The sequence below is a fragment of the Gopherus flavomarginatus genome, chromosome 1 (assembly GCF_025201925.1).
Source record: "Gopherus flavomarginatus isolate rGopFla2 chromosome 1, rGopFla2.mat.asm, whole genome shotgun sequence".
NCBI lineage: Eukaryota > Metazoa > Chordata > Testudines > Testudinidae > Gopherus > Gopherus flavomarginatus.
This window is the reverse complement of record NC_066617.1, coordinates 379,990,028-380,017,978: the sequence shown is the minus strand read 5'-3', so window position 1 is coordinate 380,017,978 and position 27,951 is coordinate 379,990,028. Positions and strand designations below refer to the sequence as shown.

Sequence of the window (27,951 nt, the reverse complement as noted above, 5' to 3'; positions counted from 1 at the left end):
GACACTCAGAGGCACTGCACCTCCTTAGTTAAATGACTCAGGTTCATTGTCTGAGTCAGAAGTTGGATCTTATATGTTATGGCCACATCACATAAGCCATCACTCTTCTCCAAGGAGTTCTCACTCCGGTACCCAGCGGCTGCTCTGTGTTGGTCAGTCAGTAGGGAGCCTTAGTCAGGAAGAAATGACTGGGTCAGAGCAATGGTCCAGCTAGCCCTGTCTCCTGTCTTCCCACAGTGGCCAGAGCTAGAGCTTCAAGGGAAATGTACAGAACAGGGCAATTTGAGTGACCCACCTGTCTTCTCCTCCCGGCTTCTGGCAGTCAGAGGTTTGGGGCTGCCCCCAGCATGGGGTTGCATCCCTGACCATCTTGGCTATTAGCAGGGATAGCCCCTTCCTCCATGAACTTCTCTGGTTCTTCTTTGAGTGATGTCTTTATGGGTGCTCCACTGGTAGGTGTGGCAGGGCTCCCTGCATCTGCTATCAAAGATCTTCATCAGCAGTGCCCACTGGACTCCTCCCATCTCGTGCTGTGCGCAGGACGTATCTATAGCACTGTGTGGTCCAACGTCCCCTAATTCCATCTGTACCGCCTTTGGTTTGAGAAAGGATCCACACCAAAACCTGCTTCTCCTATCCCTTCAGTAGACAGTATTTTACCTGCTAGCGTACCATAGTTAGTATTTTCTTCTTCTTCTCTTTCCTTCTCTCCCCCCCACCAAAAAGTTTTTCTTTCGGTTTTGTTTAACTTTACATCTACAGTTATCTCATAGCTTAGATTTCTGTTTTTTCCTGCTTCCCGCCTGGGAAGCCTTTTTCTGTCAACCTTAGGCCTGAATACCCTGGGTTTAAGAGGTGTGTTTCCTGCAGGGCTACTTTCCCAGTAATGGACGGCTAACCTAAGTGCGTCCACTGTCTGGGAGAGGGAACACATCCTGCAAAAGTTTTCCCGCTGCCTTAGCCTGAAAGGACCAGGACATCAGATTAAAACTTCTCCTCATGGAGAAATTGCTGTAACTGGCATCGGATCCGGGCCCAGAGTCCTCCCCGGAGAGGCCCCCACACTCTGCCAGGTCATCTGCTAACCCTCACTCCCCAAATCTCATGAAGAGAAAGTCATTCCTTTCTTGCTTGGACAAAAAGAAATGGGCTCCCTCGTCACACTCTGAGGCGCAGCTCATCGGAACACCGTCTCTGGCCAGGTCTGTGGCCTCAACCTCAAACAGGGGACTCAGCTCCAGGGCCCATCCAAGTACCTCTGATACTGACACAACGAAAAGGTCTACAGACCCTAATCAGGAAAACCTACAGCTCTGGGGAATGAGACAGGCCAACTGCAGGACTTACAGCACTAGCGCCCTTTCCTATACCAACGAAGCTGTTGGCACCAAGTAAGCCCTCGGCACCATCAAAATCATCGGCACTGGCCAAGTCTTTGATGCCAGCCACGCCATCGGCACCGACCATATCTTCGGTGCCAACCAAGTTTCTGGTGCCATCTACTGACACCTCAGGAGCATATATCCTTCTTTTGGCACCATCTTACACTACCACCGATGATACTTTTCCCCCCTCCATAAGACTTTAGATACTCTAAAGACCTGTTAGTATCAGACACTCCTTCTACATGACCTCCCTCCACTTTCACCCTTCTCCCCAGACTCATGACACTCACCCCTCTCTCTGCCTTGGATGGCACCTCCCTTCCCCAGTGACGAGGATGAAGAGGAGGAGGAAGACAAAAGCTCCATCACTTCCTCATCTACTAGACAAATCACATCTGCTCAGCCTCACTACCTATAGTCTACCTCAGTCCTGGCAGGAACCACCATGGATGCAGCCACATGTGCCACTCCCTCCAAACTGGCCATATTGGGACCCTTGGGTCATGTGCAGGGCACTTGTCCCTTCTCCATCAGTCTCGTGGCCTCCGAAAGCTGAACCCCTGCTGGTACCAACTGAAGAGGAAGAATAAGAAGAGGAATAGGAGGAGGAGGCTCCACCAACATTAGGTTTTTCCTCCTCCCCTGATGAGGCTATTGTGCCTCCACCCCTATATCTGTCAACAACTTCAGGCACTTTCAAGATCTATTCCACAGGATTGCAGACTCCCTATAGAGTTTGCCAATTGCACATTCATCACCCCTCAACACTCACGCCAGGCCCTCGGAGAGCAGGAGAGGAGTTCATAAGCCAAGCCGAAAGGGGGTATGCAGGGTGTGATGAACTGGGATTGTTCTTAATGTGGTTTTTTAATGCTGAGTGGGGAGTTGTGATGTTATGAATGTAATATAATATCTCATTGAAAGATGACAGGGCCAGAAAGAGTTAATTAACTGACCTGACCAATGGGTGAACCTTAAGGACTGGTTAGGAAGATCTGTAAATGAACAGAGCTTTGAAATGCAAGTCTGCATTGTTAGAGGTAGAGGGGTAAATGTTTGCTTAGGTCTTGGGATGTCAGCAAACAAGTCTTGTCTATTTATCAATACATTAGAAGCAAGAGGAAGACCAAGGACAGGGTAGGCCCACTGCTCAGTGAGGAGGGGGAAACAGTAACGGGAGACTTGGAAATGGCAGAGATGCTTAATGACTTCTTTGTTTCAGTCTTCACTGAGAAGTCTGAAGGAATGTCTAGTATAGTGAATGCTTACGGGAAGAGGGTAGGTTTAGAAGATAAAATAAAAAAAGAGCAAGTAAAAAAATCACTTAGAAAAGTTAGATGCCTGCAAGTCACCAGGGCCTGATGAAATGCATCCTAGAATACTCAAGGAGTTAATAGAGGAGGTATCTGAGCCTCTAGCTATTATCTTTGGGAAATCATGGGAGACGGGGGAGATTCCAGAAGACTGGAAGGGGGCAAATATAGTGCCCATCTATAAAAAGGGAAATAAAAACAACCCAGGAAACTACAGACCAGTTAGTTTAACTTCTGTGCCAGGGAAGATAATGGAGCAAGTAATTAAAGAAATCATCTGCAAACACTTGGAAGGTGGTAAGGTGACAGGGAATAACCAGCATGGATTTGTAAAGAACAAATCGTGCCAAACTAATCTGATAGCTTTCTTTGATAGGATAACGAGCCTTGTGGATAAGGGAGAAGCGGTGGATGTGATATATCTAGACTTTAGTAAGGCATTTGATACGGTCTCGCATGATATTCTTATAGATAAACTAGGAAAGTACAATTTAGATGGGGCTACTATAAGGTGGGTGCATAACTGGCTGGATAACCATACTCAGAGAGTAGTTATTAATGGCTCCCAATCCCGCTGGAAAGGTATAACAAGTGGGGTTCCGCAGGGGTCTGTTTTGGGACCGGCTCTGTTCAATATCTTCATCAACGATTTAGATGTTGGCATAGAAAGTACGCTTATTAAGTTTGCAGATGATACCAAACTGGGAGGGATTGCAACTGCTTTGGAGGACAGGGTCAAAATTCAAAATGATCTGGACAAATTGGAGAAATGGTCTGAGGTAAACAGGATGAAGTTCAATAAAGACAAATGCAAAGTGCTCCACTTAGGAAGGAACAATCAGTTTCACACATACAGAATGGGAAGAGACTGTCTCGGAAGGAGTATGGCAGAAAGAGATCTAGGGGTCATAGTGGACCACAAGCTTAATATGAGTCAACAGTGTGATACTGTTGCAAAAAAAGCAAACGTGATTCTGGGATGCATTAACAGGTGTGGTGTAAACAAGACACGAGAAGTCATTCTTCCGCTCTACTCTGCGCTGGTTAGGCCTCAACTGGAGTATTGTGTCCAGTTCTGGGCACCGCATTTCAAGAAAGATGTGGAGAAACTGGAGAGGGTCCAGAGAAGAGCAACGAGAATGATTAAAGATCTTGAGAACATGACCTATGAAGGAAGGCTGAAGGAATTGGGTTTGTTTAGTTTGGAAAAGAGAAGACTGAGAGGGGACATGATAGCAGTTCTCAGGTATCTAAAAGGGTGTCATCAGGAGGAGGGAGAAAACTTGTTCACCTTAGCCTCCAATGATAGAACAAGAAGCAATGGGCTTAAACTGCAGCAAGGGAGATTTAGGTTGGACATTAGGAAAAAGTTCCTAACTGTCAGGGTAGTTAAACACTGGAATAGATTGCCTAGGGAAGTTGTGGAATCTCCATCTCTGGAGATATTTAAGAGTAGGTTAGATAAATGTCTATTAGGGATGGTCTAGACAGTATTTGGTCCTGCCATGAGGGCAGGGGACTGGACTCGATGACCTCTCGAGGTCCCTTCCAGTCCTAGAGTCTATGAGTCTATTGCTATAGTTTTAATTCAAAGATCAAAAAAGGGAATATTAGCATTTAAGATGATACTTGAGTGAAATAGTATTATTGCCTGTATGTCTCTTTGAAGGTTGTGGTAACCTGTATCTGAACTGTTTAATGGATAAATTACTCTGTGCTAATTGCCAGGATGTTTGGAAGAAGGAGTTAAGCCTATTGTTTTCTCAGGGCAAAAGGCTGCTGGAAATGTATAAGAACCCTGGAACATGATCCTTCTTCATCTCGGATCTACTTTGGGTTTCAAGAGGGGGAAACCTTAAGCCACAAGGATTGAGATCCCCAGTCATTGACTGGAGCCACCGTGAATATGGAAATTGGACTATAACCTATGGACTGTTTCTAAAAGGACTTTTGGCAACTACAAGATCACCTCTACTATGTACCTGAACCTCAAGAATTGAATTCAAGTCTATATGTATATTGATCTTTTAACCAACTCTCTCTCTCTTTTCTTTTGTAATAAATTTTAGCTTAGTTAACAAGAATTGGCTATAACGTGTATTTTGGGTAAGATCGAGGTTATAATTGGACCTGGGTATGTGGCTGATCCTTTGGGATTGGAAGAACCTTTTCTTTTATATGATGAAGTAAGATTTTCAGGAATCATCATCATATCTGACAGGTGTGTCTGGACGGAGGCCTGAGGCTGGGCACTTTAAGGGAACTGCGTTGGTTGGACTTCTAAGTAACCAGTGAGGTCCTATAGAAGCTGTTTTGTGCTGGCTTGGTAAATCTAAGTATTGGAATAACCACCAGAGTTTGGGGTTTGTCTGCCCCGTTTTGTTTGTAGTTCACCCTGATTGAGTGACCTCAGCTGGCTCCCACGGGCAGCACCATCACAGTGGCATAGAGTGTTGGCCTGCAAATGCTGCAAGGGGGTTTGGCTGGGGTGGTCTGCATTGGGGGATGGGAGACTGGCTGGAGAGAGGATACCTGAGCATGTAACAGGAAGGGGGTTGGAGACCAGGTGACACCTCTGCCCGGGAAACTGGACAAAGGCTGGGGGAGGAGTCAGGGAGAGGCTGGGTGAGAGACGCTGGAGGGAGTTAGAGTTTCAGGAGCTGGCTGGTGTAATGCAGGGGAGCCCAGACAGAGCTCTGACCCCCCAATGGGGCTGTGGTGCCCCTGAAACCCCAAGATGGACCTAACTGGGGGCAGGCCCTGTTGTCTGTACCAGCAAGACCTGTCTTGGACTGTGATCCTGTTGTCTAAATAAACCTGCTGCTTTACTGGCTGGCTGAGAGTCCTGGTGAATCGCAGGAAGCCGGGGGTGCAGGGCCTTGTATCCCCCCACACTCCATGACACAGGGTTCCCTAGAATAACAGTGGAGACAGTAACTCCCATTATGACATTTGGTATCATTTGATGGGAATCGCACCCATGAATGCAGCCCCCTGATCAGTGGAAAGCCCTGGCATCATGAACTTTTCCAGTGCATGGTGTCCATAAATCGGCTTCTGTGGCCCCAAAGGGCCAGCATAATAATGGAGTAGCGCCCTGTGAGGAGGGCAAGCTGTGGGCACGTGAATCCCATCAGTGGTCTGGCAGTTTGGAAAGTCCATTCTCTCAAAGGGGGTGGGGACATGGCCAGAGACTTGTTTTCAGGCCCCCTGGCCAGGGCAGGTGGAGGGGTCTGAGCTCCCTGGGCAACTCTTACCATGGCCTCACTTCAGCTTCCAGCCTGGCCAGGGGGTGGGGCCTCGGGAGGAAGAGGAGGAGCAGGGTAGCCACAGTTCTGGCACCCCCCCCCCACCATCACATGCTTCTACACAGGTTCCAGCATTCCTAGTGCAGACCCACAAGACAGCTTGGCTGGATGTGTTGGTGGGCTGCAAGAACTTCCTATCAAGTGCTGTGGGATGGACAGTCACCTCAAACAAGGCTACAGAGGCTACAGCTGGGGAAGGCACGAGGAAGCCTGGGAGAAGCTGGTTGGACTTGTCTCTGCGTCATGCAGTGTGGACATGTGAGCATGGGTACAAGCCTCAGGTCCAGAAATTCTAACCCTAGGGTCAGGATTCAGTGTGGACGCTCAGTCCCAGGCCTACAACGCCAGTTCCCATAGAGCCTAGGCTCAGATTGCAGTACAGGCGCACCATGAAACGAGAAACTATCACCAGACAAAACAGCTGTAAGAAAGAGGAACACTCGGGTGGAAATCAACCTGTCACCCGTGCTGCCTAACCAGTGCCAAGTGCCCCAGAGGGAATGAACAGAACAGGGAATCATCAAGTAATCCATCCCCTGTCGCCTACTCCCAGCTTCCAGCCAAGCATTTCCCCTTCACACCCCCAAACCCGCACCAAATCCACGCAAGATACTGGTCCAGCTCTCTGCCTCCTCCCGGAGCTCCATGGCGTGGGGTGAGAGGATGATGTTCTTCAAGGTTAGCAGGCTTTTCTCTGTCAGGGCTTTGAGTTCTGCTGTGTCTGGATTCAGGGAGAGAAGAGGTGAAGACTCTGGTAACCCTGAGGGGCCCAAAGAGGTGCTGGAGCCAGGGCTGAGGCCTCGCACATAGGTTCATGCATGGGGGCATTGGCCCAGCATAAGCCCTGTACCTTGGTGATGGAGACGCTCTGAGTTTTGGACACTCCTGGGGCGCTGCCATCCCAGCCCTGGACTCTAGAACAGTGGGTGGGACAGGTGAGTTTCCCCCAAGCCTGTAGTCTGAAACTTCCAGTGAGGATGGGAACCAGCCAGGGCCACAGCAGCGCAAGTCCTACACTCCCTGGAGAGACTCCTGGGAACTCCAGGTTGCTGCACTGGACACAGCGAAGTCCACGTCCCAAGGGGACTTGGAGCCATGGTCTGGTCAGTCTCAGAGGTGAAAGGAGCGGGTAGTGAGAGGACAACAGCCACCCCATGTCTCCCTGGGAGGGAGAGTGCTGGCTCTGGTCCCAGCTCTGCTCAGACCCACCTTCCCCCTACCCCTGTGCAGCCTGTGACAAAGTGGGAATTTTGGGTAATATTTTCATTATTCCTACACGTGCTTCAGTTTCCTCCATACTTTGCATTGCTACCCCTGGGGGCCACTCGTGCTGTCTGGATGGAATAAACAGGGTAGTTAAGGTGCTGGTTGAAACTGACCCCGATGAACACAGGCCCAGAGAGACATTAGAAGGTCCCAACAACGGAACGCCCGACACTCAGCAGCAGGAAGCTCTGGCAGGTGGGATTGTGAACTCCGCACGCCCTGCCTGGAGACGAAGGACTGGAGATGGCCAGCAAGGGTTTCTGAAGAAGCTGGCTGCTCTCCCCTGGGACTGGGTCAGGACTTGGCTGGTGTTTTGTACTGACAGGGCCAGGGTGGATGTGGCTTCACCTTTGCCTCTCTGAGCTAGCCAAGGACTTTTGAAGTCTGTAGCCAGGTGACCTTGTTTGCAAAGGCTGCCTGGTGTCACTGCAAATGCTCCCTGAGAGCTTGGCGCCCTGACGGGGCCTGTCCCAGCCTCCCACAGGCACCTCACTGCAGGGACCCACGGGGAGAGGCAGGTTTGCTGGTGCCCAAGGCCAAGTCTCAGAGTCTTGGAGGCTGCAAGCCTGCCCTGTGTGGCTCTTTGGGGTCGCTCCCAAGGGACTGGTTACAGGCTGGGGCATAGCCCAGACCCATGAATCTCTGATACACCCCACTGGCCAATCAAGCCCTGACATCAGTGACTCTGGGCCCCCCGCTCCTGCAGCACTCACCAGCCAGCACAAAGGTGCCGCTGTCCTTGGAGACATACTCGTGTTTGGGCGGGCGGTAGCGCCTGCTGGGCGGCCGGCGGGCACGGTCGGCCAGTGGGGCCTGGTAGGGCACACTCAGGATGAAGTTGACCAAGCGGAACTGCCTCTCAGCCCAGATCTTCTGCAGCCGGCGCAGGATGTCCAGGGAGCAGCAACGGCCTCGCTCACTTGACCAGATCTGAGGGCACCAAACACAGGCTGAGAGGGAGCAGCAGGAGCAGGAGTGAGCTGCAGCCCCGGCTGTGCACGTTCAGGCTGGCAGCAGCTCCATGAGAGACAGGCGGCCCCGCTGCACAGGGCAGTGCCACCATGGGTTGGAGCCTTTCCAGCTAGTCCAGCCATTTTCAAAGCTTTTGAGCTGAGCCCCCCTTGATTTACACTTTTTGGTTGCGCCTCCATACCCCAGACAAAAATAGAGACAATACCCACCCCTGCCCCCTCAGCTTTTCAGGGTGCGGGAAGGTATGTGCAACAGTCTCTGGGGGCAGAGCCAGTGCTGGGCAGGGAGGCTGCCAGGAGCAGAAGTTAGCGCGACACTCACCCACATGCTGCGTCACCTGCTGCTGTGAGTTGGGTGGAGGTGGTGTTCCTCCTTGAGCCTCGCCGTGCAGAGTTGGCCTGAGCTGCCAGGGGTCGCCGCTCTTCCTCCCTCCCCCCGAACATTCCTCCATGCTCCCTGTGGGACTCTGTACCTCAAAGCAGCTCCCTGGACGCCCCCTATATTCACCCCTGTCATATAATTCAAGTATGCTTGGTAAAAAGGATGCCTTGTGAGGTATCATTTTAAAAGTCTTGATCTGTTGAATATGAATGTCCTGTCGGATTGTACGTGCTGTCACTGTATGGAAAGTTATGAAGTTTTGCTTTGTGTGTGTTACTGAAACACGTTGTGAGGTTGGGAACACCCGCAACCAGCCTTTCAGGTACAGCAATGGAGGAGACAAACTTGCTGATGGCCCATCAAGGAAAGAATCCACTATCTCAGGAACAGTAGACAAGGGAGATCGCTATGAGAGAGCTCGCAGACAAGGGAGATCGCTCGGAGAGAGCTCGCAGACAAGGGAGATCGCTCAGAGAGAGCTCGCAGACAAGGGAGATCGCTCGGAGAGAGCTCACAGACAAGGGAGATCCCTCAGAGAGAGCTCGCAGACAAGGGAGATCGCTCGGAGAGAGCTCGCAGACAAGGGAGATCGCTCGGAGAGAGCTCGCAGACAAGGGAGATCCCTCAGAGAGAGCTCACAAACAAGGGAGATCGCTCAGAGAGAGCTCGCAGACAAGGGAGATCCCTCGGAGAGAGCTCGCAGACAAGGGAGATCGCTCGGAGAGAGCTCACAGACAAGGGAGATCCCTCGGAGAGAGCTCGCAGACAAGGGAGATCGCTCGGAGAGAGCTCGCAGACAAGGGAGATCGCTCGGAGAGAGCTCGCAGACAAGGGAGATCGCTCAGAGAGAGCTCGCAGACAAGGGAGATCCCTCGGAGAGAGCTCGCAGACAAGGGAGATCGCTCGGAGAGAGCTCGCAGACAAGGGAGATCACTCGGAGAGAGCTCGCAGACAAGGGAGATCTCTCGGAGAGAGCTCGCAGACAAGGGAGATCTCTCGGAGAGAGCTCACAGACAAGGGAGACCGCTCAGAGAGAGCTCACAGACAAGGGAGACCGCTATGAGAGAGCTCGCAGACAAGGGAGATCGCTCGGAGAGAGCTCGCAGACAAGGGAGACCGCTCGGAGAGAGCTCGCAGACAAGGGAGACTGCTATGAGAGAGCTCGCAGACAAGGGAGACCGCTCAGAGAGAGCTCGCAGACAAGGGAGACCGCTCAGAGAGAGCTCGCAGACAAGGGAGATTGCTTGGAGAGAGCTCGCAGACAATTGAGATCCCTTGGAGAGAGCTCGCAGACAAGGGAGACCACTATGAGAGAGCTCGCAGACAAGGGAGACCGCTCAGAGAGAGCTCGCAAACAAGGGAGACCGCTCGGAGAGAGCTCGCAGGCAAGAGAGATCCCTCGGAGAGAGCTCGCAGGCAAGGGAGATCCCTTGGAGAGAGCTCACAGGCAAGGGAGATTGCTCGGAGAGAGCTCGCAGACAAGGGAGATCCCTCAGAGAGAGCTCGCAGGCAAGGGAGATCCCTCGGAGAGGGCTTGCAGACAAGGGAGATCCCTCGGAGAGGGCTTGCAGACAAGGGAGACCGCTCAGAGAGAGCTCGCAGACAAGGGAGACCGCTCAGAGAGAGCTCGCAGACAAGGGAGATTGCTTGGAGAGAGCTCGCAGACAAGTGAGATCCCTTGGAGAGAGCTCGCAGACAAGGGAGACCGCTATGAGAGAGCTCGCAGACAAGGGAGACCACTCAGAGAGAGCTCGCAGACAAGGGAGACCGCTATGAGAGAGCTTGCAGACAAGGGAGACCGCTTGGAGAGAGCTCGCAGACAAGGGAGACTCCTCGGAGAGAGCTCACAGATAATGGATGTGATGTTGCACTCCATATGCTTTATTAAAATATGCTTTGAATGTGAATATAATGTAACTGGAATATACTTTATGAAAAGATCTCTTGTCAGGTGTCATTACAAAGTTTATAATATACTGAGTGTGTTAATCCTATTTCTATGAATGTATCATTCTTGTATCTGAAGCTAGAAAAATGGCTGTTTACTTTTAAGCCTTCCTGTGTTCGTGTGAGTCAGGCAAGAAAGAATGGAGGCTTGGGGTCTCACAGGACATGTGACCATGTCAACTGCTACTGGAATCCATCTTAAACCTGGTGCTTTTCCATTTAGAAGGAAGGTTGGGAACCCAAAGAGAGAAAAAGGATTCCCACCTTATGACAAAGATATAAAACGGGGTGGAACAGAACATACAGGGCTGAAGTCATGAAAAATCCCCTAGTTACCACCTGAGCTGGAATTAACAAGAACTGTACCGGGGGAAAGGATTGGGCCCAGACTAAGAAGGAGCCTAATCTGTGAAAGAAGCATATTGGAACATCTCTGAGGGTGAGATTTACCTGTATTCAGTTTCTTAATGTATTAGGCTGAGACTTGCATGTTTTTGCTTTATTTTACTTGGTGACTTACTTTGTTCTGTCTGTTATTACTTGGAATCACTTAAATCCTACTTTTTATTCTTAATAAAATCACTTTTGTTTATTACTGAATCCAGAGTAAGTAATTAATACCTGGGGGAGCAAACAGCTGTGCATCTCTATCAGTGTTATAGAGGGTGGACAATTTATGAGTTTACCCCGTATAAACTTTATACAGAGTAAAACAGATTTATATGGGGTTTGGATCCCATTGGGAGCTGAGTGTCTGGGTGCTGGAGACAGGAGTACCTGCTGAGTGGTTTTCAGTTAAAGCCTGCAACTTTGGGAACATGGTTCAAACCCTGAGTTTGTGTTGTAGGAGGCTTGCGCATCTGGCTCAAAAAGGCAGGGTTCTGGAGTCCCAAGCTGACAGGAAAAATGGGATCACAAGTAGTTTCAGCACATCAGGTGACAGCCCGAAGGGAGTCTCTGTGACCAAACTGTCACAAGGGAGACTGCTCAGACTGAGGTCGTAGACAATGGAGACCACTCAGAGAGAGCTCCTAGACAATGGCTTGACCCATGTCAGAGCAAAAGATCTTTCCAGCAAACTGGAAGAAATTATAAAGAGGGGAAGTGGCATCATGACTTGGCCTCACTCCCCTACCCCAACTCCACACTTGACAATACCTCTGGAGGACAACGACTGGACCGGCAAGGGTGGTCCCGGGCAGGAAGGCAGCCCCAGCCTGTGCATCAAAGAACTGTGACCTCTTTGTACCACCCTGAGACACTGCTTGATTCAAAGACTGTCTAGTTTATAGAGCTCAGACTGCAAATTTACTTTGATTTCTGAGGTATCCCAGGACCCAATGGGGTGGTGAGTTCAAGCCTGAGTCAAGCTAGGACCCAGGGCTCAAAGCCTATTGGTCTGCAGTGAAGGCATAACACCACCAGACTCATGCTCTGGGAGTCTACCAAAAGTATCCCACAATCCCATGGGCTGACTTTGTCGTCCGGCCAGCCAAGTTTCTCTACATTGCACCATGAAAAAAGGCTGGAGCAGCCACCTTTTGGGAGGGTGCCAGGAATCAGGCCCCTGTAATGCAGCATGAACACTGGAGCTCCTGGGTTCAACAGCTCCTAACCTGGAGTTACCAATGAGAGTAGGCACCCAAGCCCTAGGTCAACAAACCCAGGGCCTGCTAACTCGAGTTCCAGTAAGCCAGGGCCTACATTGCAGGGTAGAACTACTCCTGGAGTCCAGTGCCAGAAGGAACCATTGTCACCATCTAATCTGACCTCCTGTATAGCAGTTTGCAGATCTTCCCCAAAATCAATCCTAGAGCAGAGCTTTCAGGAAAACATCTAATCTCAGCTTTACAATGGCCAGGGATGGAGAATCCACCACGACCATTGGTAAGCTGCTCTAGTGGCTAGTTACCCTCACGGTTAGAAACACACATCTTGTTTCCAGTCTGAATTGGCCTAACAGACAGGGCAGTTTCAGAGGGCGAAGGGAGAGCCCCTGCTGAAGGAGATGCGAGCACTGATTTTTGGGGAGAGTGATCTTGTTTGTGGCTTGCTTAAAGCTTGCAGCATGGTCTGTAGGGGACTGTGTGGGAGTGGGGGTGTGACGTTATTGATATAAACTGTGACCATATAGAACAGGGTTTGCAATGAAGGTCCTGTAGTGGCACCAACTCTTATGTAAAGGGGGTCATATAAGGGGTCTAAAACCAGGTTACGGATTGCTGGTTAGGATTATGCTGTCTGTATGTCTGTATCATTTTGTAGTTGAAGTTATGAGTATTGGCTGTATACTGTCTGTATTTCAAATTTGTGCTGTATTTCTGGGAAAAATCCCAGACAAGTTGGTGTTAGCTCTGCTTAGCCTACTTGATGGCCCATTAAGGACCATCAGCTACACAACTGACCCATTGAGAGGAGGCAGATACGCCTTGTGACTCAGCAGGGTGTGCAGAAACTTGCCCATGTGACTGCAGACTCCATTTTGCTGTAATTTTCCACAGTAAGAACAAAGAAGTGTTCTTACACCTGGAAGTGCCTATATAAGGCTGATGCCTCATCTCCATCTGGTCTTCAATCCTGCTTCCTACCTCTGGAGGGACTTTGCTACAAACTGAAGCTCTACACAAGGGACTGATGACCCATCCCAGCGGGGGATGTTCTCCAGAGACTTGAATTAAACCTGCAGTTTACTCCATCTGCGCTACACGCCTGAACCAAGAACTTTGCCATTACTGTATGTAATTGATTCCATTTAACCAATTCTAGCTCTGAGCTCTACCTTTTTCCCTTTATGAATAAACCTTTATATTTTAGATTCTAAAGGATTGGCAACAGCATGATTTGTGGGTAAGATCTGATGTGTATATTGACCTGGGTCTGGGGCTTGATCCTTTGGGATCGAGAGAACTGTTTTCTTTTACTGGGGTGTTGGTTTTCATAACCATTCATCCCCAGGACGAGTGGCACTGGTGGTGATACTGGGAGACTGGAGTGTCTAAGGAAATTGCTTGTGTGACTTGTGGTTAGCCAGTGGGGTGAAACCGAAGTTATTTTTGTCTGGCTGGTTTGGTTTGCCTTAGAGGTGGAAAAACCCCAGCCTTGGGCTGTGACTGCCCTGTTTGAGCAATTGATCCTGAATTGGCACTCTCAGTTGGGTCCCGCCAGAACCACATTGTCACAGGGGCCCAGGGACCAACTAACTGCTGGCTGAGTGGGCACTAGCAAGGCTCCAGCCTCTTGTCCTTTGATCCTCAAATGCCCTTCCTCCAGGTTTTAAGAGGGAGGCAGGGCTGACCTAGGAGAGAAGGGCTTAAAAGACAGGCTAAGCAACCAGCGGGCAGCAAACAGGGGAATTGGAGAGGGAGTCTGTAGGCGGGAGAAAGAGCAAGATCACTATGGTTCAAAAAAGCCATGTCACCAAAGCTAACACTGCTCCTGTCTCCTCCACCAACGCCTGTGTCCAGCCAGGGAACCTGCCCATGGATGCCTCTGCCCAGATCTCGGGGGGATCTGCAGAGAATGCCATGCATTTCCCCATCACAGAAGGTGAGGATGGCGGAATCTCTCAGGAAGCAGGCGGGAGAGCTGCAGGAGGAGGTGGCTAGGCTGAGGAGCATCCATGCCCGAGAGGAATTCATTGAAAACATGCCTATAGGGACCTCCAAGGCTGAAGAAGCAATCTGGCTGGAGAGCACTGTAGGAGTGCCACCAGGGCAGAAAGAAATGGTGCCTGCACATGGAGGAATCTGGCTGCTGGCTACTTCTGGCAGCAGGCAGTGCTCCCAACCCCCGTCCACACTGATAACAAACCAATATGCTGCGGCAATGAGCGATGAGGAATTGCCCCCAAAGGCAGTAGAGGAGAAGCCATGTACCCCCAAGGCTGCAAGGATTGTGGCCACCACCCCCAAGAGAAAACGGAGGGTGACGGTAGTCAGAGACTCTGTTCTAAGGGGAACAGATGCATTTGTCTGCAGGCCTGACGTGGCATCCTGGAAGGTGTTGCCTGCCAGGGGCCGTATCTGAGACAGAGGGATTGCTGAGGATCATCTGGCCCTGTGACTACTACCCCATGCTACTCATCCATGTGGGCACTAACGATACTGTGAGGTCTGACCCTGAGCCGATCAGGAGTAACTACAGGGCTCTGGGTGCACGTGGTGTTCTCATTGATCCTTCTGGTCAAGCGCAAGGGCCCAGGAAGAGACAGACACCATATTTATGAATATGTTGAATAGGACCGGTCCCAGTACAGATGCCTGGGGGACACCACTATTTACCTCTCTCCATTCTGAAAACTGACCATTTGTTCCTACCCTTTGTTTCCTGTCTTTTAAACAGCTACCAATCCATGAGAGGACCTTCCCTCTTATCCCATGACAGCTGACTTTGTGTAACAGCCTTTGGTGAGGGACCTTGTCAAAGGCTTTCTGAAAATCTAATTATCAGAGGGGTAGCCGTGTTAGTCTGGATCTGTAAAAGCAGCAAAGAGTCCTGTGGCACCTTATAGACTAACAGACGTTTTGGAGCATGAGCTTTCGTGGGTTAATACCTACTTCCTCAGATGCACTTCGTTTCTGAAAATCTAAGTACACTTGATCCCCCTTGTCCACATGCTTGTTGAGCCCCTCAGAGAATTCTAGTAGATTGGTGAGTCATGATTTCCCTTTACAAAAACCATGTCGAATTTTCCCCAACAAATCATGTTAACCTATGTGTGACAATTCTGTTCTTTACTATAGTTTCAACCAGTTTGCCCAGTACTAAAGTCAGACTTACTCGCCTGAAATTGCCAGATCACCTCTGGAGCCCTTTTTAAAAATTAGTGTCACATTAGCTATCCTCCAGTCACCTGGTACAGAAGCTGATTTAAGCAATAGGTTACCTACTACAGTTAGTAGTTCTGCAATTTCACATTTGAGTTCCTTCAGACTCTTGGGTGAACAGCATCGGTTATGGTGACTTATTACTGTTTAGTTTATCAATGTGTTCCAAAACCTCCTCTAATAACACTTCAATCTGGGACAGTTCCGCAGATTTGTCACCTAAAATGAATGGCTCAGGTTTGGGAATCTCGCTCACATCATCAGCTGTGAAGTCCAATGCAAAGAATCCATTTAGTTTCTCTGCAATGGCTTTATAGTCCTTGAGTGCTCCTTTAGCATCTTGATCGTCCAGTGGCCCCACTGGTTGTTTAGCAGGCTTCCTGCTTGTGATGTACTTAAAAAAAAATTGCTATTAGTTTTGGACTCTTTGGCTAACTGTTCTTCAGATTCTTTTTTGGCCTTCCTAATTATATTTTTACACTTCATTTTCCAGAGTTTATGCTCCTTTCTATTTTCCTCACTAGGATTTAACTTCCACTTTTTAAAGAATCCTTCTTGTCTCTCACTGCTTCTTTTACTTTGTTGTTTAGCCGTGGTGGCAATTTTTTGGTTCTGTTACAATGTTTTTTAATTTGGGGCATACATTTAAGCTGAGACTCTCTTATGGTGCCTGTGACGTTAGTGATATAAACTGGGACCATATAGAACATGGTTTGCAACCAAGGTCCTGTAGTGGCACCAAATCCGATGTAAAGGGGGTCATATAAGGTGCCTAAGACCAGGTTCTGTGTTACTGCTTATGATTATGCTGTCTGTACGTCTGTATCATTATGTAGTTGAAGTTATAAGTATTGGCTGTATACTGTCTGTATTTCAAACTGGTGCTGCAATTCTGGGAAACACCCCAGACAAGTTGGTGTTAGCTCTGCTTAGCCTGCTTGATGGTCCATTAAGGACCATCAGCTACACAACTGACCCATTGAGAGGAGGCAGATACGCCTTGTAACTCAGCAGGGTGTGCAGGGATTTTCCCATGTGACTTCAAACTCCATTTTGCTGTAATTTTCCACAGTAAGAACAAAGAAGTGTTCTTATACCTGGAAGTGCCTATATAAGGCTGATGCCTCATCTTGTCTTCAATCCTGTTTCCTACATCTGGAGGGACTTTGCTACAAACTGAAGCTCTGAACAAGGGACTGAATGACCCATCCCAGCGGGGGATGTTCTCCAGAGACTTGATTTGAACCTGCAGTTTACTCCATCACTGCTACAAGCCTAAATTAAGAACTTTGCCATTACTGTATGTAATTGATTCCATTTAACCAATTCTAGCTCTCATCTCTACCTTTTTCCTTTTATGAATAAACCTTTATATTTTAGATTCTAAAGGATTGGCAACAGCGTGATTTGTGGGTAAGATCTGATGTGTATATTGACCTGGGTCTGGGGCTTGTTCCTTTGGGATCGAGAGAACCTTTTTCTTTTACTGGGGTGTTGGTTTTCATAACCATTCATCCCCAGGACGGGTGGCACTGGTGGTGATACTGGAAGACTGGAGTGTGTAAGGAAATTGCTTGTGTGACTTGTGGTTAGCCAGCGGGGTGAAACCGAAGTCCTTTTTGTCTGGCTGGTTTCGTTTGCCTTAGAGGTGGAAAAACCCCAGCCTAGGGCTGTGACTGCCCTGTTTGAGCAATTGGTTCTGAATTGGCACTCTCAGTTGGGTCCCGCCAGAACTGCATTGTCACAGTGGCATAGTCGTGCTAGGATCCACAGAACCAGGTCATTTAAGGTTTGGGTCAGAACCCCACACTATCCAAATTTAAAATTGGGATTGAGAATTTGGTTGGTTAAAGATCAGTGACCATGAGCCAGAAAGCATCAGCAAAAGGAATGAAATTGCAAGCCCTGATGGACAGCCTGCAGTCTGAATATAAGCAAAAACTGGCAGAAATTCGAATGAAAGAGAAGCAAGCCTTGGCCCAGCTGGAGAAAGAGGCTGCTGAGAGAAAGAAAGAGCTGATGGCTGCTGAGGAGAAAGCCCGACAAAGGCAACAGGAGACTCACAAGATGCAACAAGAAACTGCCAGACTTCGGCTCCAAGTCAAAAAAGCAAGGAAAGAACAGTAAAAACTGTATCCTCTTGACAATCCAGTTTATAACTATGTTGATCTGTGGTATTACTCTGGGCAGTTTTCTGTGTGTAACCAGTTCTGCTATGGCCGGGGAGAGGGGGAGTCTAACCTGGTGGGTAATAGCTGTTTGTCTGTGCAAGAAAGCAGAGTGTCTGTGAATGGAGTGTCTGAATGTCTGTCTGATGTCTCAGAAGTGAATCTGGAATTAGATCAAGAGCAAAAAGATCTCACTGGGGAGGAAAATGTTTCTCAGGAGCAGATTCAAGTAAATGGTCAGGTGGAAGCCCTAACTGAGGAAGGAAAGGGTAGATTTGTGATGGGTAATGGATTGGTGGCTAGTACAGCTTGTAAAAGTAAACCTGAAATGGGTAACTGTGGTTTGCTGGAAGTAGCTCAGTGTAGTGAAAAAAGCAGCAGCTTATCTGTTGAAGGTGGCAATGTGCCTGGTAGGGAAAGTTTGGAGGAGCCTAGGCAGCCTTGTGAGGTGATGGCTTTATCTGGTCAGCAGTTTGGGAAGGCAGAAATAGTGGAAAATGAGTGTCTCTATCCCTTACCTGTTTCCTGTGTGGAGAAATGTGACAGTGAAGGAAATGTGCCTGTGTCTGTCGGGGTATTGACTTGCCTATGGAGGAAGCTACCTCAGTCTCCAAGCAGTTGTCTGTGAACAGCCCTGTGTGCTGGGACAAGGGAAAGGAAATCCCAAGCTGTGTGTCTGGTGAAGGAGAATGTGTCTCCGGCTCTTCTGAGTCTGTGGAGCAGACAGAAGGTGCCTTTCAGCCTGTGATGGTTGAGGGTGATTCAGTTGTCTCAGAGCTGGTTGTAAATACAGCTAAAGTCCAGGAAGGGAATGGTCCTAAGTTTGTGTCTGCGGGGGAGAATGGCCCTGTAACTAGGTTGCATCCAGTTAGTGTCTTAGCAAAGTCCCAGAGACCTGACAATTCTGGTGCTTGTAGTTTGCTGGTTGATAATGTGAGGCTGGAAAAGGGTGTAGCAGCTCTGTCTGATCAGGGTAATATCCTAGCCAGGGCACAAGGAGAGCATGAAAGTGATTTAATTGTGTTACCTACTGACAGTTTAACACCTTGTAAAAAGGAGGAAAAGATTGCTAAACTTGTGGGTGTTGAGCCTGACAACGTGCAGGTGGCCAGTGACTATGAGGAAAGTTGCAGAGGGAAGGAGAGAACCTCTAAACTTTTATCTAGTAAGTCTATAAGTTTGCCTGAAAGGAAAGTGGGTAGAAATCTGCCGGATTGGCCAAAGGTGATCATGGATGTAAGTAAGACCCAGAAAGAGTCTGTTGTGAATCAGGAAAGTGTTCCTTTAGAGCAAGCCCTAGGTGAAGAAGGTAAGAGCAGAATGTCTGTAAGGGGCAAATTGTTGCTTAGAAAAGCTCCTGGGGAAAGGAATCCTCAGGGTAATCTGTGCAAGCAGTTTGGTACAACTGAAGGGTGTGAAAGTGATTTAATCAAGGAAAAGCAGCAAAGAATCCTGTGGCACCTTATAGACTAACAGACGTTTTGGAGCATGAGCTTTCGTGGGTGAATACCCACTTCTTCACATGCATGTGGTGGAAATATCCAGGGGCAGGTATATATATGCTAGCAAGCAAGCTAGAGATAACGAGGTCAGTTCAATCAGGGAGGATGAGGCCCTGTTCTAGCAGTTGAGGTGTGAAAACCAAGAGAGGAGAAACTGGTTCTGTAGTTGGCAAGCCATTCACAGTCTTTGTTCAATCCTGAGCTGATGGTGTCAAATTTGCAGATGAACTGAAGCTCAGCAGTTTCTCTTTGAAGTCTGGTCCTGAAGTTTTTTTGCTGCAGGATGGCCACCTTAAGGTCTGCTATAGTGTGGCCAGGGAGGTTGAAGTGCTCTCCTACAGGTTTTTGTATATTGCCATTCCTAATGTCTGATTTGTGTCCATTTATCCTTTTCCGTAGAGACTGTCCAGTTTGGCCGATGTACATAGCAGAGGGGCATTGCTGGCATATGATGGCGTATATTACATTGGTGGATGTGCAGGTGAATGAACCAGTGATGGTGTGGCTGATCTGGTTAGGTCCTGTGATGGTGTCGCTGATGTAGATATGTGGGCAGAGTTGGCATCGAGGTTTGTGGGTATTCACCCATGAAAGCTCATGCTCCAAAACGTCTGTTAGTCTATAAGGTGCCACAGGATTCTTTGCTGCTTTTACAGATCCAGACTAACACGGCTACCCCTCTGATACTTGACACCATGCAAGGCACTGCATTTAGCCGTATGGAGTGGAAATCCATCAACCTCATGAAGAAACTTGCACAAATACAGACAGATATCATCTTCCTTTCCAAATGCAAACGGATGGACATCATACCAAATGGACTAAAGGTAAAAAATCCACTGCTATCTACATACTACACAGACCACAGTGAGAGATTATGCCATATTCTATCAAAAAAACTGAGGAACCACCTGATCAGCATCCTATACAGCAAACAGGAAAACATCAAAAAAGAGCTCTCCAACCTGGAGACTCTCATTAATAACCAAATTTCTATACAAACGGACTTCACTAGAATAAGACAGGAGATCTACATTACTCACTTCACCTCTCTACAAAGGAAAAAAGACTGTAAGCTGTCTAAACTCCTACCTGCCACATGGGGCCACAACCGTGGTACCCCTAACCCACCCAGCAATATCGTCAATCTATCCAACTACACACTCAGCCCAGAAGACAAGTCTGTCCTATCTCGGGGACTCTCTTTCTGCCCTGCCACCCCCACCAACATGATACAGTTCTGTGGCGATCTGGAAGCCTACTTTCGCCGTCTCCGACTCAAAGAACACTTCCAGGACAACACTGAACAGTGCACTGATACACAGGTGCCCTCCCACCAACAGCACAAGAAGAAGAACTCCACATGGACTCCTCCTGAGGGTCGAAATGACAGTCTGGACCTATACATTGAATGCTTCTGCCGGCGTGCACAGGCAGAAATTGTGGAACAACAACATCGCTTGCCTCACAACCTAAGTCATGCAGAACGCAATGCCATCCACAGCCTCAGAAACCACCCTGACATTATCATCGAAGAGGCTGATAAAGGAGGTGCCGTTGTCATCATGAACAGGTCTGACTACCAAAAGGAGGCCGCCAGACAACTCTCCAATACCAAATTCTACAGGCCACTTCCCTCAGATCCCACTGAGGAATACACTAAGAAACTACAGCATCTACTCAGGACACTCCCTACACTAACACCAGAAGAAATCAACATACCCCTAGAGCCCCGACCAGGGTTATTCTATCTACTACCCAAGATCCACAAACCCGGAAATCCTGGACGCCCCATCATCTCGGGCATTGGCACTCTCACTGAAGGACTGTCCGGATATATGGACTCTCTACTCAGACCCTATGCCACCAGCACTCTCAGCTATCTCCGTGACACCACTGATTTCCTGAGGAAACTACAATGCATTGGTCACCTCCCAGAAAACACCATCCTAGCCACCATGGATGTAGAGGCTCTCTACACAAACATCCCACACACAGATGGAATACAAGCTGTCAGGAACACTATCCCTGATGATGCCACAGCACAACTGGCTGCTGAGCTCTGTGCCTTTTTACTTACACACAACTATTTCAAATTTGATGACAATATATATCTCCAGATCAGTGGCACTGCTATGGGCACCCGCATGGCCCCACAATATGCCAATATCTTTATGGCCGACCTGGAACAACGCTTCCTCAGCTCTCGTCCACTCACGCCCCTTCTCTACCTATGCTACATTGATGACATCTTCATGATCTGGACCCATGGGAAGGAGACTCTGGAAAAATTCCACCATGATTTCAACAGCTTCCACCCCACCATCAACCTCAGCCTGGACCAATCTACACGGGAGGTCCACTTTCTTGACACCACGGTGCAAATAAGTGATGGTCACATTAACACCACCCTATATCGAAAACCTACCGACCGCTATGCCTACCTTCATGCCTCCAGCTTCCATCCCGGACACATCACACGATCCATTGTCTACAGCCAAGCACTGAGGTACAACCGCATCTGCTCTAACCCCTCAGACAGAGACCAACACCTACAAAATCTCCACCAAGCATTCTCAAAACTACAATACCCGCACAAGGAAATAAGGAAACAGATCGACAGAGCCAGACGTGTACCCAGAAGCCTCCTACTGCAAGACAAACCCAAGAAAGAAACCAACAGGACTCCACTGGCCCTCACATACAGCCCCCAGCTAAAACTCCTCCAACGCATCATCAAGGATCTACAACCCATTCTGGACGATGATCCCACACTTTCACAGGCCTTGGGTGGCAGGCCAGTCCTCGCCTACAGGCAACCTGCCAACCTGAAACATATTCTCACCAGTAACTGCACACCGCACCATAATAACTCTAGCTCAGGAACCAATCCATGCAACAAACCTCGATGCCAACTCTGCCCACATATCTACACCAGCGACACCATCACAGGACCTAACCAGATCAGCCACACCATCACTGGTTCATTCACCTGCACATCCACCAATGTAATATATGCCAGCAATGCCCCTCTGCTATGTACATCGGTCAAACTGGACAGTCTCTACGGAAAAGGATAAATGGACACAAATCAGACATTAGGAATGGCAATATACAAAAACCTGTAGGAGAGCACTTCAACCTCCCTGGCCACACTATAGCAGACCTTAAGGTGGCCATCCTGCAGCAAAAAAACTTCAGGATCAGACTTCAAAGAGAAACTGCTGAGCTTCAGTTCATCTGCAAATTTGACACCATCAGCTCAGGATTGAACAAAGACTGTGAATGGCTTGCCAACTACAGAACCAGTTTCTCCTCTCTTGGTTTTCACACCTCAACTGCTAGAACAGGGCCTCATCCTCCCTGATTGAACTGACCTCGTTATCTCTAGCTTGCTTGCTAGCATATATATACCTGCCCCTGGATATTTCCACCACATGCATGTGAAGAAGTGGGTATTCACCCACGAAAGCTCATGCTCCAAAACGTCTGTTAGTCTATAAGGTGCCACAGGATTCTTTGCTGCTTTTACAGATCCAGACTAACACAGCTACCACTCTGATACTTAATCAAGGAAGTTTCAGTTCCTAACAGCCAGAAATTTTCTGTTGTGAATGGATCCACTGACCTTCCTTTTGAAAGATAAAGTGGGGGTAGCTTTAAAAAGGTCTCAGGCCATGGCCACACTGGCGCTTTACAGCGCTGCAACTTTCGCCCTCAGGGGTGTGAAAAAACACCCCCCGAGCGCTGCAAGATACAGCGCTGTAAAGCCTCCGTGTAATCAGCGCCGCAGCGCTGGGAGCGCGGCTCCCCGCGCTGCAAGCTACACCCGTAGAGGATGTGGAGTATGTGCAGTGCTGGGAGAGCTCTCTCCCAGCACTGGAGCTCCAACCACACTCACACGTCAAAGCACTGCCGAAATTTCAAGTGTAGCCATACCCTCAGATAGAGTAGAAGCTGTTAAGAAAGTTGAGCAGCCCTATAATCAAATGGCTGTGTGTGGCCAGCTTGTTGGGAAGACAATGGTGTTGGGAAAGGAATGTCTCCATGCTAATTCTGTGAGTGAGCAGTCTGTGCTTCAGGATCTAAGGACAGATTTGGTTGCTGGTGTTTCAGAGCTAAACGGTTTTATGGCTAAATGCTTAAGGATGCAGGGAAAAGCAAGCAGACTCTCACCCTCCAACTATTTAAATTTGTGTGGTATCTCTGTAAAACAGAGTCCAGCATTAAAATGGGTAGCAGCTGAAAATCTAAAAGCTAGTGTCTGTGTTGATGCAAATTACCTGGCTGGCAGGGAGAAAAAAGACTTTCTAATTGCACACCGCACCATAATAACTCTATCTCAGGAACCAATCCATGCAACAAACCTCGATGCCAACTCTGCCCACATATATACACCAGCGACACCATCACAGGACCTAACCAGATCAGCCACACCATCACCAGTTCATTCACCTGCACATCCACCAATGTAATATATGCCATTGTATGCCAGCAATGCCCCTCTGCTATGTACATCGGCCAAACTGGACAGTCTCTACGGAAAAGGATAAATGGACACAAATCAGATATTAGGAATGGCAATATACAAAAACCTGTAGGAGAACACTTCAACCTTCCTGGCCACACTATAGCAGACCTTAAGGTGGCCATCCTGCAGCAAAAAAACTTCAGGACCAGACTTCAAAAAGAAACTGCTGAGCTTCAGTTCATCTGCAAATTTGACACCATCAGCTCAGGATTGAACAAAGACTGTGAATGGCTTGCCAACTACAGAACCAGTTTCTCCTCTCTTGGTTTTCACACCTCAACTGCTAGAACAGGGCCTCATCCTCCCTGATTGAACTGACCTCGTTATCTCTAGCTTGCTTGCTAGCATATATATACCTGCCCCTGGAAATTTCCACTACATGCATCTGAGGAAGTGGGTATTCACCCATGAAAGTTCATGCTCCAAAACGTCTGTTAGTCTATAAGGTGCCACAGGATTCTTTGCTGCTTTCTAATTGCTATTAGCACAGGGAGCCCACCCCATCAGCCTGTGAATTTGGTTAAGCAGGAGAAATCAGGGTTTGATCCTGCAGGACAAGGAGAAGAGAGAAAACTCAATTTTGCAAAGGGGAGCAACAGGTTAACCCTAAAATGCTCAAACCCCAATGGCATTGAGCCAAAGGTGTGGCATGACAAATATGATTGTAAATGGACACTTGCAATGAATTTGTTGTTATTGCTAATTGCAATTTTTGTAACTAATGTGTTGCAATTACTAAAAGCTGTAAGGATGTACAATGTGCCCAATCCTTTGGGAAATCCCTTAAACATGTTAAAAGGAACACATGAGAATACACTTTATGTTAAAAGGCATTGCTACACTAATGTTTCACAGTTGATGCCTATAAACAGTATTGGAACTTTTCACAGGGGAAAAGACATCCCAGATCTAATGTGCTGTATGAAAAGGGAAACTAAAGCACAATATCATATTGCTTTTATGGCTAAACGCCAAGATTCCTGTACTACGAACAACATTAATATCTCTATTGGTTTGATGTTAATTGGGTTCCAAACATTTGCCAGAGCGTGTACAGATAAAGTAGCTGTTTTCTTTAGCTCTTGGCAGGATCACATGAAATATACAGGAACCATGCTGCAAAAGTTAACCAAGTTATACCTTGAGTTTGTAAAGAGATTCAATCAAGTTATTGAACATGACTTTGATAAACCATTTCTGTTATACACTGGTATGGCCTCTAGCCCAACACTGGCTGTAGTGAGACAGACCCAAGGATGAGGGGCTCTTGGGATGCAGTCAGGGATGTCTGTCTCATCCCTTCCTGCATCAATTTTGCATTGGGGGTTTGATGTTATTGATATAAACTGGGACCATATAGAACATGGTTTGCAACCAAGATCCTGTAGTGGCACCAATTCTTATGCAAAGGGGGTCATATAAGGTGTCTAATACCAGGTTCTGGGTTACTGCTTATGATTATGCTGTCTGTATGTCTGTATCATTTTGTAGTTGAAGTTATAAGTATTGGCTGTATTCTGTCTGTATTCCAAATTGGTGCTGCAAGTCTGGGAAACACCCCAGACAAGTTGGTGTTAGCTCTGCTTAGCCTGCTTGATGGCCCATTAAGGACCATGAGCTACACAATTGACCCATTGAGAGGAGGCAGATATGCCTTGTAACTCAGCAGGGTGTGCAGGGATTTGCCCATGTGACTCCAAACTCCATTTTGCTGTAATTTTCCACAGTAAGAACAAAGAAGTGTTCTTACACCTGGAAGTGCCTATATAAGGCTGATGCCTCATCTCCATCTGGTCTTCAATCCTGCTTCCTACCTCTGGAGGGACTTTGCTGCAAGCTGAAGCTCTACACAAGGGACTGATGACCCATCCCAGCGGGGGAAGTTCTCCAGAGACTTGATTTGAACCTGCAGTTTACTCCATCACTGCTACAAGTCTGAACTAAGAACTTTGCCATTACTGTATGTAATTGATTCCATTTAACCAATTATAGCTCTCATCTCTATCTTTTTCCCTTTATGAATAAACCTTTAGATTTTAGATTCTAAAGGATTGGCAACAGCATGATTTGTGGGTAAGATCTGATGTGTATATTGACCTGGGTCTGGGGCTTGTTCCTTTGGGATCGAGAGAACCTTGTTCTTTTACTGGGGTGTTGGTTTTCATAACCATTCATCCCCAGGACAGTGGCACTGGTGGTGATACTGGAAGACTGGAGTGTCTAAGGAAATTGCTTGTGTGACTTGTGGTTAGCCAGAGGGGTGAAACCGAAGTCCTTTTTGTCTGGCTGGTTTGGTTTGTCTTAGAGGTGGAAAAACCCCAGCCTAGGGCTGTGACTGCCCTGTTTAAGCAATTGGTCCTGAATTGGCACTCTCAGTTGGGTTCCGCCAGAACCGCATCGTCACAGTGCCTTTAAAAAGTTTCCATGCAGCTTGCATGGAAACCTTTTAATTTCTCTTTAATTAACGTCCTAATATTTATGTAGTCCCCTTTCTGAAATTAAATGCTACGTTGGGCTGCTTTGGTGTTTTACCCACCATAGGAATGTTAAATTTAAATATACTATGGTCACTATTACCAATCAGTCCAGCTATATTCACCTCTTGGACCAGATCCTGTGCTCCACTTAGGACTAAATCAAGAATTCCCTCTCCTCTGGTGGGTTCCAGGACTAGCTGCTCCAAGAAGCAGTTGTTTAAAGTGTCAAGAAACTTTATCTCTCCATCCCCATCCCGTCCAGAGGGGGGACATGTACCCAGTCAATATGAGGATAGTTGAAATCCCCCATTATTATTATGGAGTTTTTTTATTTTAATAGCCTCTCTAATCTCCCTGAGCATTTCACAGTCACTATCACCATCCTGGCCAGGTGGTCGGTAATAGATCCCTATTGCATTATTCTTATTATTAGAGCATGGAATTACTGTCCACCGAGATTCTATGGTACAGTTTGGTTGATTTAAGATTTTTACTTCATTTGATTCTACGCTTTCTTTCACATATAGTGCCACTCCTCCTTGAGCACGACCTGTTCTGTCCCTCTGATATATTTTGTACCCTGGTATTACTGTGTCCCATTATCACTGTCTGAACCACGTGCTCCTCTGCACCTATCGGCTTTCTTCCAGCCCTTAGTTTAAAAACTGCTCTACGACCTTGTCAATTTGACATGCCAGTAATCTGGTTCCATTTTGGTTTAGGTGGAGCCCATCCTTCCTGTACAGGCTCCCCCTTTCCCAAAAGTTTCCCCAATTCGTAATAAATCTATGCCCTATTGATTGGAGGCTCGGTCTGGACGAGGTTGCGCTATAGTTCGCAACCCTGAATTGTATCAGAGGGGTAGCCGTGTTAGTCTGGATCTGTAAAAGCAGCAAAGAGTCCTGTCCTCCACCAGAAGGTGTGCTGGCCTCCACCAGAAGGTGTGCTGGCCTGCCCCAGAAGGAAGGCTCACGAACACCAGAGGAACTACTGGGGAACATCAAAGAGGACAAAAGAGTTTGTTGATTTGCTTTCCTCCCTCCTGCATGAAGGGGAGACTTGCAAGTGAATTCCTCCCATGAGCTGACTTTTCAGCTGGAAACAGCAGGGCGGGGGAAGGGATACAAACCCATAACAAGGAGGCACTGTATCTCATGGCTGCTTGGACTCCGAGGAGCCAGGATTACTAAGCATAAGCCAAACCGCTCAGCCTGCCCTAAAGGACATATAGAACTTGCTTATAGAAGCTTCTATTATTTGTTGAAACTTAAGATTGTCACTCCTTTGCATATGTATGGTTACCTGCTTTAACCTTGTAAATAACTCTCTTGTTTCCTTTTCCTATTGAATATTATCTTTAGCTAGGCCAGGGGTGGCCAACCTCTGGCTCCAGAGCCACATGTGGCTCTTCAAAGGTTGATACGCGGCTCTTTGTCTAGGCACCGGCTCCGAGGCTGGAGCTATAGGCGTCAACTTTCCAGTGTGCCAGGGGGTGCTCCCTGCTCAATCCCTGGTTCTGCCCCAGGCCCCAGCCCCACTCCACTCCTTCCCCCAAGGCCCCTGCCCCTTCCCCTCAGTCTGCCCTGCCCTTGCTCCTCCCCCTCCCCCCCGAGCCCCCTGTACACCACAAAACAGCTGATTGCAGCGGGTGGGAGGCGCAGGGGTGGAGGTTTAGGTGCTGCTGGCAGGTGGGAGACACCAGGAGCTGGGGAGGGCTGACGGGGGGCTACTGATATATTACTGTGGCTCTTTGGCAATGTTGGCGCCTTCTCAGGCTCAGGTTTGTCCAACCGTGAGCTAGTTTATTATAGGATCGGCTACAGGCATTATCTTTGGTGAGCGATCTAAAGTACAACTGACCTGAGGCAAGTGACT

The 27,951-nt window shown here is 48.1% G+C and overlaps 1 protein-coding gene across 1 annotated transcript in view; it reads right to left on the bottom strand.

The window, feature by feature from the left end:
* Positions 1-27,951, bottom strand: part of DNHD1 (dynein heavy chain domain 1) — a 214,348-nt gene that overhangs the window by 79,695 nt on the left and 106,702 nt on the right. Inside the window, 2 exon segments of the mRNA XM_050924629.1 lie at positions 6,602-6,727; positions 7,986-8,202. Coding sequence (XP_050780586.1) covers positions 6,602-6,727; positions 7,986-8,202 — 343 coding nt within the window.